At 32.9% G+C, this 11,733-nt stretch overlaps 1 protein-coding gene across 3 annotated transcripts; it reads right to left on the reverse strand.

Moving 5' to 3' along the window:
• Positions 1–5,496: 5,496 nt before the first annotated feature.
• LOC105116247 (uncharacterized) lies at positions 5,497–9,901 on the reverse strand. Of its 3 annotated transcripts, XM_011013494.1 has the most exons (3): positions 9,832–9,901; positions 6,462–6,979; positions 5,497–5,949 (listed from the first exon to the last, which is right to left on the reverse strand). In XM_011013494.1, exons 2-3 carry the CDS (start codon positions 6,933–6,935, stop codon positions 5,818–5,820), a joined length of 606 nt encoding a protein of 201 aa, XP_011011796.1. In that variant the 5' UTR covers positions 6,936–6,979; positions 9,832–9,901; the 3' UTR covers positions 5,497–5,817. The 3 variants fall into 3 exon arrangements, with proteins under 3 accessions (XP_011011796.1, XP_011011797.1, XP_011011795.1); XM_011013495.1 differs by lacking the exon at positions 9,832–9,901 and having other exon boundaries at positions 5,497–5,954; positions 6,467–7,144; XM_011013493.1 differs by lacking the exon at positions 9,832–9,901 and having other exon boundaries at positions 6,462–7,143.
• Between the last annotated feature and the right edge of the window lie 1,832 nt (positions 9,902–11,733).

Consider the following 11,733-nt stretch of genomic DNA (forward strand, 5'->3'; position numbering starts at 1 on the left):
GTTTGTATTTGCCTCTCTAAAGCTGCTATCTGTCGCACCCTCGTGAGCGGAGCGCGGCGATCAATTGATTGATTTCGGGGTCTGTTAGTTTTATTTTTGTGTAAAAGGGAGTCACCACCTAGTATTATGGTCACTAGGAAACCTAACTGGTCTTTCAGAGATTCTAAGGCAAGGGACTGGTTGCGTAAAGGGAAGGTGTTAGCACCCCTAGTACGCCCTACCTAAGGTAAGCTGCTTGGTATTTGGTTTGTTTTATAATTGCTATGGTGTTGGCGTTTTCTAATCCCATCAGTTTTTTTCTCGATTTTGATTCTAACTAAATTTATTAAGAAAGAAATCCAAAGGAGATTCGATGTGCTGTACAAGCTCATTTTTTCCTTGGTATTTCAAAAGTTTGCGACTCGTAAATCGCCAAGAGGAGGGACAAAAATTAGAAATCTTGAGTGCTTTAAAAATCTATTTTTTTTTGTCTTAGTGTTTTATGCTCTCACGACTTGTAAACCGTGGAGAAAAAAAAATTGAAATGTCCTCGATTATAATCAAGGCTTCTTTCAAGGATGTGTGCGGATTTATTATTCCTAGAAAATTATCTTGGATATTTACCACTTCGGGTTTCTTTATCCAAATATTAACAGTGAATAATAACAAATTATTCCCAATAATATTTTGGATGTTCATCCTTTAAGGATTTCTTCATCCAAACATTAGTGGTAAATAATAGATAAATTCTCCCCAAAATAAGATTTTTATATTTTTTGGAATATTGGCCAACACCCTTTGGAATTTTACAAACATGTTGTAAAATCCATAAATGCAAGAAAATAATTTGTGTTTAAGAAATCCATGCGAAAACACATTTTTCAAAGCTTCCAATATTTTTTCTATATAAAAAAAAATTCAAAAAAAAAAATATGTTAGGGTATTGGCCGTATGCAACACACAAGAAAATAATTTTTTTATATATTTTTTTTTTAATACACCAACATCACAATTAGACATAACGCCAAAATAAAACGTAACAAACCATCATTTATATTACAAGAATTACAAGAAACTTGAAACAAATCATAAAAATCATTCAAAGCCAAATCAACTTAAAATTTTGTACACTGGAACTAACTAAATCCATATGAATAAGGGAAACAAAGTCTTGAAACTGAAATTTTGAAATTAAAATCCTAGTGCATGTGACCATGACTCATGACTAAGTTTTTACAATCCGGGAGTTCATACCACGGTAATTTCATAAAAAGGAAGAACTTGGAATGGCATGCTTTATATATATATATATAAATGGAAATTAACTCCAAAACAGTGATGATCAATGGCAGGAACAAACAACCCCTTTTCCCCGGTTCCTTAATTCCAAAACAATAAAAGGAAAGAAATAATTAATGGCAGGAACAAACAGCCCCTTTTCCCCGGTTCCTTAATTTCAAAACAGTGAAAGGAAGGAAATAATTAATGGCAGGAACAAACAAAGGGAAGCAAAAAAAAAAAACCAGAGGATAATTAACTCTTAACAGCCATCCATCCGCAACTCAAAACCACGGCAGACCATAAGACAAGGGAAGCATTCATTGTACAGTCTAACCTTGAAAATAAATGTGCAAAACAAAGAACGAATAAGGAAGGCAGCAAAGGAGGAGAAAATTAAGACTTACCTGCAGGTTTCACCGTTTCCTTTTCTGCAGAAGATGAGGTACAACTAAACAAGTGTTGCTGTCAAACTTTAAAGCAAATCCCCTTCTCCGTCTTGTCTTTTTTTTTCTTTTCCCTTATGGTCGACCCCTCTTGGTTTTTTTCTTTTATTTTCTGCTCCCTTCTTTCGTTCTTTTCTGCTCTTTTTTTGCTTTCGTTCCTCTCCCTTCTGCACTCTTTTCTTATTTTTTTTTCTGCCGCTTTTTGATCTCTCCTTCTCCTCTCCGCCCTAGGTCATTAGAGGGGCTTATATATAGTCTAACCTATATCTATTTAGGAAGGATTCAATGCATTAATCCTAGGACGCAAATCCCTACTGATTTGCAGTAAAAAAAAACGCAAAAGGAAACTGCAATATTCTGATTTTGTGGTGGTGTTTTACGTCTGATTTCTTTCCAGTTTTGGAGGATGGTGTGGCTCTTTTCTTTCCTTCCATAGGGCCAGCTGCTCCCTTTGAAATGAGGCAACAAAAACGTGGTCTTTAGCTCCAATAATCAGAGGCGATGAGAAAGGAAAAACAGCAGAGAAAAGGGAAAGCAATCAGATGCAGGGTGCAGCTGCAAAGTCTTATTTTCCTTAATCGGTGTGGTAAAAATCCTTTCATTTATGATGATCCACGCCCCCTCTCCAGCTTTCCATATCCTTCTTCAATTAAATCCCTCATTTTAACACTTTTCGATTCAGTCCTGGGTCCCGAAAAAATCCTCCGAATCAGTCCCGCAAACTTGGGTCAAAATCCTGCTTGTGACAGAATCCTCTATTTTCACATCAGAGATTCAAACGTGCAGAGCTTGAGCTTCTGATATCAAAATCGAGAAATTCAAAAACCAAAATTCATCTATGCGTGTAGGATTACAATTTTGACAGGGATTTAAGGCGAGATATAATCATTTTATAGGACAGAATTGGGCCGCGATCTCGTCGGTCAAAAAGGGTCTCCTGATCTGATTCAAAAAAAATGACAAATGTCGAGCATCCTGATATGACTGGGAGTACCCTAAGAATGAACCAGAAAAATCGTGATGGCAATAGAATTTTTTCGGTGCAAAACTTGGGTCAGAATCCTACTCACGGCAGAATTCTCTATTTTTCACGTCAGATATTTAAACGTGCAGAGCTTGAGCTTCTAATATCGAAATCCATCGATTTGAAAGTCAAAATTCATCTATGCATGTAGGATTACAACTTTGACAGAATCAGGCCATAATCTGGTTGGTCAAAAAGGGGTCTCCTGATCTAAATTCAGGAAACTGACAATGCCAAGCATCCTCGACTGAGAGTCTGCCATAAGAACAATGAGCCCTAGGACCCAATCAAGGTGTAAGTCCATTCTTCAACATGTCATGAGTGATAGAATATAGTTGGGATGGTCAGATATTGCACGAACCCAAGTCAGAATCAGGGTCTAAGTTGGAACAAAACAAAAAAATAAATAAAAAATAAATAAAATAAAATAAAATTGCGGCAGCAGTAGAACTAGGTTTTTCTAGTGCCACTTTCAAAGAATTTATTTCAACCTTACAGCCCATGTAAAAGAGGAATGAATTTATCATTATAAAAAATCCTAATTAGCCTAAGAATCCTGACAATTTCGGTAGCAGTGGGGAAGGATAAAGAGAGCAGGAGATGGCTAAAAAAATGAGTAACAACACTATCATTAATGAATAATGAGTTAGTTGATCTCAAATAGCCTGCATCCCTTGATCATAATCATAGAGATTGTTGTGGCCAACTACTCCACAATTCTTTTCATGATTTGCCATTGATCTAGATGTTGACCAGTTCTAATACCACTTGACACAACATATAACAAAGATAATACTAGAGAAAAATTTCCACTTAACACACCTTGTATCCGTTGATCATCATCATGGAGATGGTTTTCTAGCTTTAAGGTTACAAACCAAACTATAAAGAAATTTAGAAAAAAATTTCTAGTAATTTTATTTAATCTAAATAATATTATTAATCTTTATAAAATAAACTAGACCTCTTTGTTTATATTTATTTATAAACCGGTGCTTCTACTAATGTTGCATCTATTGATATGATAAGCAGGCTCAACCTTAAGATGGAAGCATACCCTTATCCCTACAAATTAAGATGGTAGGAAAAGAAACATGAACATAAAGTAAAGTAACATATAGATGTTTTTTCTTTGGAAAACAAGCAGTGGTGTAATATAATTCATATGGATGCATGTTATTTATTATTTGGTCATTCATGTAATATGATAGAAAAGTTTAGTATGATGGCGTTAGGAATAATTATTGTTTTGTGATGTAATAGTGATTGCTTTAGTTTTTAAGTATTTTATGTATTTGTTTGTATTTTCATCAAGTAAAAAATAGGTGTTAGTTATTATTTGTCTATATTCAAGTCAAAGTTATTTATTTTAATCTCAATTATACCATTTTTGTTTTTCTCTAGACTTGGAGGATTGTTTTAAGAGTATAATGACCATTTCTATTGTGGACTAAACATCTTTGTAAAAGTCTTTAACTTAATTTTTTTGACACCTTATTTAGTTTTATATCTCCTTGCGAGTTATAAAGTTTAAACTCATAACTTTATATTTTGAAAGTGGTGAGCAAAATATATATATTTAAAGTGATAGGTTATTTACATTTTTATCTTTATGATTTTGTACCTTAAAAAGACGAGCATAGACCATTATTTATGTGAGTGAATTGCTTCTGCTCTATAATGCTATTATCTTTGGTATCATAAGCTGCTTCCACCTCTAACTTTTCCCTATTTACCACATTACTAACATAATATTTTTTTGTCAGTAATTCGATTGTTATTTGTCAATTTTTTGATATTGAATTAAAGCTTCTTCTTTTATATATTTTTTTTTCTACAAGACAATAGTTGATCTCTGTCCAGGTTCTGTTGATTGTGTTGTTATACTTCTTGTTTCATGTTGTTTTGATCAATTATATATTAAGATTTTTAATGTGCAGCTTATGTTAATGTTATTCGATGAAAACCCTTAGAATAAAACCATTCTAGTATATCAAGAATCTGCAAATAGATGAGGTTTACCAACGTAGCAATACACAAACTTTTAAGGATTTTCGTTTCCACACCCAACTGATAGTCGAGCACTTTTAGTCCAAGATTAGCATGGCATTTAAGATGGTAGAATTAGCAGCAGCTTTAAACTTTGAATTTACATAAAACAATTGTTTTACGGTGAGATCATATAACTATTATTCATTATTTGTTAGTAGGAATTCAAACGACATAATAAAAAAATAGGGGTGCTATGCCCAGTGGAACTCATCATTGTTTTACTTTTGATCGGTTCACTCGTGGGTCCACTCGATCACTTAATTCATGAATCATGGACGACGGGATCCAGCCTCTTACCTATGCCTAGAGGAACTCATCTTTTAAAACTATGGTCATTAACCCACACAAGCATTAAATTTCGTTGTATAAAATTAATATATAGTTGCTTAGGTGCTCCAATTTTCAATTAAATTTCATTGTATAAAATTAATATTTTGTTGCTGTTAAAGAGAATGTATTCTCTTGTACCAAAAAAAGAAGAAGAGTGTTTGATATTGTGATATAAGGTGATTTTGAAAAATGATTATAATATATTAATTAGAATGGTTTTCTAGAATCTTTTTTAATATAAAAAAAAATAAAAACTATTAAAAAACATAAAAAATTAAATTTAATATTTTTTCAAGTTAAATGTAATTTTAAAATATACCATAATAATGTCTCGCTTCATCCAGTAGCCATGTGTATATGAGTTAGTCTTGCTTGCAATGAAATCAGTTGTGATGGTGCTCAATGATTTTACTAGAAAAGCTTCATTAACTACATGATTTTACACAAAAGCAGCTTAAGATTAAACAAGTTCTCAATGCCCTCCAAAAGTACACATGAGACTATGGAGATCGAATGCATGAGAATACAATTATTGCCACAGAAAAGACACACAGCAATACAAAGCAACTTGAGTTTATTCTCTACTGGATCAGAGCCCACTTGAAGAGTTTCCAGTAAATTTTCAGTCATTTCCTCTTACCTCATCGGCAATATTTATTGTACGGTTGGATGCATTTGACTGGTGATAAAATGCATCATTGGTTTCTTTCACATAATGCTACAGCTAGATCTTGATGAACCATCAACATCGTCACCAGTTATTATGCCTCCAAGATCACTACTAGTTATGCCTGCAACTTGCAGTCCCCTTTTAAGGATGTTAAGCACGTTGGTTCGCTTCTGAAATAAAAGATAATACGCAAATATATTAGAGGCTGAGTTCATATTTTTATAAGCAAACATATTTTTATGCTTAATATAGTATTTATTTATTAATTAGATGGAGAGAATATTTGTATTAATGAAAATATGAGGATTCCACTAGTTATTTTGAAGCCAGTCCTGAAAATATAATTAATCTCTTCATCCAGAGAATTAAAGAGCTTCAATCAATACGAAGAATGGGAATTCAAATGTAAAGCAGAGAAGAAATATAATAATAATAATAAACATAGAGAGCTTGTAAAGCTCTATACTACAAGAGAAAAGAAATCATTGATTAACCTTTGATTCAGTAGTAATCAATGGCCATGTCATGCATAGCGTTTAGCTCAAAAGATCCTAACTAGATCCAAATTCAGAATCTTGAAGGAAACTCCATACGTAATGCTCCATGAAAAATGAGTTATCAGTGAATTTTGGCAAATGTATAGTAAAAATATCTTATTGTTTTAGTCTCTAAAATTAATTACCTTCATGGGTGCTGCTTGTGTCGCGCTCCTGCTTTGACAAAGTAAAGTATAGTTATCGCAGAAGATGGCACCATCGTGGTGTGTGAACTTGTTATCACCATAACATTCACAACAAATTTCATAGGTGCTAACTGAATCATTGAAGAAACATTCAGAGCAACTGAAGTATGCACCTGCCAAGAACGTCTTACAAGACTGGCAAATTATAGCCCTTCCACTCTGCATGATGTAGTACAAGACGATTGCTTCATTAAAATCCAAGCTTCCATTGCCGTCCTTGTCCAGCGCGCTAAAGATGCTCTGATGAGTGAAATCTGTGGCTTTTTTTTCATTGAGATAGTCCATGTATTCACGTACGCTAATTTTCCCGTCTCTGTTCTTATCCATGGCATTGAAAGTCTCTCTGGCCTGTTCCTTGTTATTTTCGGGCAGATGCTTGTAATAAGCTCCAGCAGCCCGGCGAATCTCCTCCATATCTATTTATGCGTGTAATATTTAAGAGGAAGAAGATTTAAGAGGATAACGGAAGAGGTAGCTTAGATCACAATTTTAACACTCCAAAGGGACTTTGGTCTTCATCTGATCACAAAGCTCTCATGTTCGATAGTGATTTATAGTACTGGCAAGTGATCACACGATAAAGAACTATTAAAGAATTGAAGTGAATTTGGGTGTGGATTATCATTGTGTTTCGCTGTTGTACATGATGGGACCTTTGGTATATAATTTAACTTTCTCACACGACACATGATACACGACTCCCGTATCAGAGTCCATGCACACCCAGCTACTACTATAGTTGAGAGAGTATTATAGCTGTCTTGTGCATCAGACGAATATATGCCATCTGAACCTCTATTATTGCAAATACAATCTATGACTTGCTAATTACAGATGTCAATTGCAACTTCTCTAATGAGGTATCCTGGGATAGTTTATTATGTCATCAACTCTCTTTTGCAATACACACAATTACAAGTAATTAGTTTTCCAACATCAAAATACAATTCACAAAAGGAGCATATAACTAAGCTATAAATCAATATGTTAGTCATCCAAATGTAGCTAAGTTAATATCCAAAATTAATTTAAAATAAAATAAAATCTAAATTAAGCTCCAAATCTTGAGGATTTTGAATTGACCTGCAATATATTATATTTATGTTTAGCCATATTCGGTATTATGTTCCAAGCTTTACAACTCATCCTTGTTGCTTTAAAATCATTTCAAAATGTGTTTTGCTATTCACTCTTGGTGTTTAGGTCAATAGAATACTCAACATGGATCATTATACTGTATATTAAAAGTATTAGTGTTTCTTTTGATTTTAAATAAAAAATAAATCTTAAAAATATTTAAGTTCAATATTATTTAAAGTATTTGTGCCACTAGATTCAGCCACCACTAAATAGATTAACCCACAATGTTAATGCTTGGATATTTTAAGATTAGAGTACAAAACTTTTATTCAACAAAACTTATGAGTGAATTCTGGTATTATAGGATAAATGAACTTGAACAAGTCATTATCCATAAATCACTGTTGCATAAACAAATTGTTTAGTGGCATCTCCTTCTAAGATTTGGACTAGGTTCAATGAACCTAACATAAGCCCATCAAATTATTCACTCACGTGGCTTTATAAACTAATAATAGTGCAGTCCAGAGCTTGGCCTAGCGGTGGAAGGGGCTTGTCTCCTTCCACTGCACCTGGGTTCGAGCCCTGGCATGTACGCCTGTCACCCCCGCGGTGCCTTACATGCCTACTGGGTTTGCAGGGTATTCAGTGGGCCGTGGAGATTAGTCGTGGTGCACGCAAGCTGGCCTGGACACCCCACGTAAATAAAAAAAAAAAAAACTAATAATAGTCATAGGTTATTGTTGTTATTTATTTTTTGATTCCATAGAAATAAATAAATATTAAAAGAAAAAAACTAAAAAATATATACTAGAGAGAAAAGGACATCGAGGTGCCCAGAAAATAGTCAAAGGATGGTTGAGAAAGTTTGAAAATATAAATATTGAAATTTGATAATATGTTTTTGATTGATGAAGACTCTATTGATAAAAAAAAATTCAATTTAAGGATGAAAAGTTCAAAATCAAATGTTTAAGGACTTAATTAGATTTTATTGAAGGTTTAATTAAATTTATGAAGGGTTTGATAGTAAGAAAAAATAATTTTTAAGTCAATTTAGATTTTAATTGAAAGAAATTAAAGCTTGGGGGCAAATCATAATTTTTAGGAGTTATTTTGATCAATTCAAGGGTTTAGTTGCATAAATATTAAAGTTTAATGGGTAATTAGGGATTTAATTGAAGAAATCAAAAAGCAAGGACTAAACTAGAAAATGCATGTTAATATAAGGGTTGAAATTGACTGAAAAAAACTAAATTAAAGAAATTGAAAGTTTGTTGATCAAAACTAAGGATCAAAAAACAGAAATTCAAAACCAACAAAAAATGAAAAAGGCTATCACTTCAGGGTTGTCATTTGAATTTAATAGGAATGCAATTGAATTAATTTTTAAAATCCAAATTTTAATTAAAGACTTGATAAAATAAATTAAAAAATAAAGTTTAATTCAGAAATAGATACTTTTGGCACCATTTTCTTATAAATAAAATAACTCGTTTTGTTTCAAACAATATTGTTTCATAACTTTTTTTTTTTAAAATAAGATAGCTCCTAAACGATAAAATTTTGAGTGGCATTGTACATTTTCTTCTCAAAACTCAAAACTATACATTTTCTTTGAGTGGCAGCATCTCTCCCTCTCTCTCTCTCTTCTAGAGACACAAAAATCGAAAAGACTCACACCCATGACTAACTAGCAAATGAAAAAACAAAGGAGACAAGCCTTGCGGGCGGCTGGATAATATACATGGATGACATCAACATTAGTAGGGCACACAATATACATCTTAGTGGCAACATAGAAAGCTAGATATGGTTGTGGCATTTTAGACGAGGACATCCATTATTTTCTTACTTGACTTCTGTTGCGACACATGTATTTTATCCAAAAGTCACCGTGTGTTCCATCCACCAAGTTTTAAAATATGCGCTGAAGATGCTCTGATGAGTGAAATCTGTGGCTTTTTGTTTTCATTGAGATAGTCCACGTATTCACGTATGCTAATTTCCCGTCTCCGTTGTTATCCATGGCATCGGAAGTCTTTCTGGCCAGTTCCGTGTTATTTTCGGGCAGATGTTTGTAAGAAGCTCTAGCAGCCCGGCGAATCTCCTCCATATTTATTTCTGCGTGTAATATTTAAGAGGAAGAAGATTTCAGAGGATAACGGAAGAGGTAGCTTTAAGAGGAAGAAATTTAAGAGGAAGAAGATTTCAGAGGATAACGGAAGAGGTAGCTTAGATCAACAATTTTAACACTCCAAAGGGACTTTGGTCTGCATCTGATCACAAAGCTCTCATGTTCCAAACTTATTTAAAACTTTGCTGGTGTTCATGGGTCCTTTGGTATCTTCAATGATTACTCTCTCACACAACACATCAAACACCATTCCCATATCAGAGTCATTAAGGGCCGCGCATGGTAGTGTATAATCAGTTATTTTTTGAATTGTTTTTGTACTTCAAAATGAATCAAGATAATTTTTTTTTTAATTGTAATAAATATGTTTCATACCAACAAATTGGAATAATCTAAAAATATAATAAAAATTTAATTTTAAATAAAATAAATTAAAATTTTATCCAAACATCGTACCTCGACACCGAAGAAGTATCACATACAATTCATTTTTATTCTCGTACTACCAAATTAACTCTAACCCTTACAACCTTATGTCTCCCTTTCCTCATAATAGCCACCAGCCATACGCCCTTTTTCTTTTCAAGCTGAAGCCGCCACTCAAAGCCCATGCAAACCCAGCTACTACTATGAAAGGCCCCACAAATTTGTTTTTGGAGACAAGATCTTTTCTTTTATTGCACCGTACCCATGAATTATTTATTTCTCCTCGACCCTTCTCAATCGACAGCAAAAGAAAACAGTAGCTATTAAAGAGACCACACGGCGGAGAAATATTAAAGAAGTGAAGTCAAGCTGGGTGTGGAAACTTTGGTATCTTCAATAATTTAACTTTCTCACACAACACATGAAACACGACTCCCGTATCAGAGTCCATGCACACCCAGCTACTACTATAGTTGAGAGTATTATAGCTGTCTTGTGCATCAGACGAATGCCATCTGAACCTCTATTATTGCAAATACAATCCATGACTCCCGTGTAGTATAATGTATTTTCAACTTCTCTGAATGAGGTAAACTGGGATAGTTTACTATGTCATCAACTCTCTTTTTCAAAAAAATTGCAATTCACACAATTACAAGTCAAAATATAATTTACAAAAGGAGCATATAACTAAGCTATAAATCAATATGTTAGTCATCCAAATATAACTAAGTCAATATCATAAATTAACTTAAAATAAATAAAATCTAAATTAAGGTCCAGATCTTGAGGTTTTGAATTGACCTTTAATATATTATATTTATGTTTAGCCATGTTTGGTATTTTGTTCCAAGCTTTACAGCTCATCCTTGTTGTTTTAAAACCATTTCAAAATGTGTTTTGCTATTCACTCTTGCTATTTCAAAATGTGTTTTGCTATTCACTCTTGCTATTTAGAATCAATAGACTTAACATGCATCATTACATTGTATATTAAAAGTATTAGTGTTTCTTTTGATTTTAAATAAAAAAATAAGTCTTAAAAATATTCAAGTTCAATATTGTTTAAAGTATTTGTACCACTAGATCCCATCAGTAAATAGATTAACCCATAATAGTTAATGCTTGGACATTTTCGAATCAAGGTATAAAAACTTTATTCAACAAAACTTACAAGCGAATCCTAGTATGAAAGGATAAATGAACTTTAACAAGGCATTATTCATAGACCACCATTGCATAAACAAATTGTATAGCGACATATTCATCTAGGATTTGGACTAGGTTCAATGAACCTAACATAAGCCCGTTAAATTATTCACGCTTAATTAACTAATAATAGTCATAGGTTAGTATTGTTATTTATTTTTGGATCCTATAGAAAAGAAGAAGATAAAAAAAGGAAATATTAGAAGATATGAACTAAAAAATATATACCAATGAGAAAAGCACACTGAGGTGCCTAAAAAATAGCTAAGGATTGGTTTAGAAATTTTGAAAATATAAAAATTAAAATTTTATAGATTGATGAAAGTCTTATTGACAAAGAAAATTTAAATTAAAGATGAA

Source organism: Populus euphratica, unplaced genomic scaffold, assembly GCF_000495115.2.
Source record: "Populus euphratica unplaced genomic scaffold, PopEup_1.0 scaffold878.1, whole genome shotgun sequence".
In the NCBI taxonomy this organism is placed as follows: Eukaryota; Viridiplantae; Streptophyta; class Magnoliopsida; order Malpighiales; family Salicaceae; genus Populus; species Populus euphratica.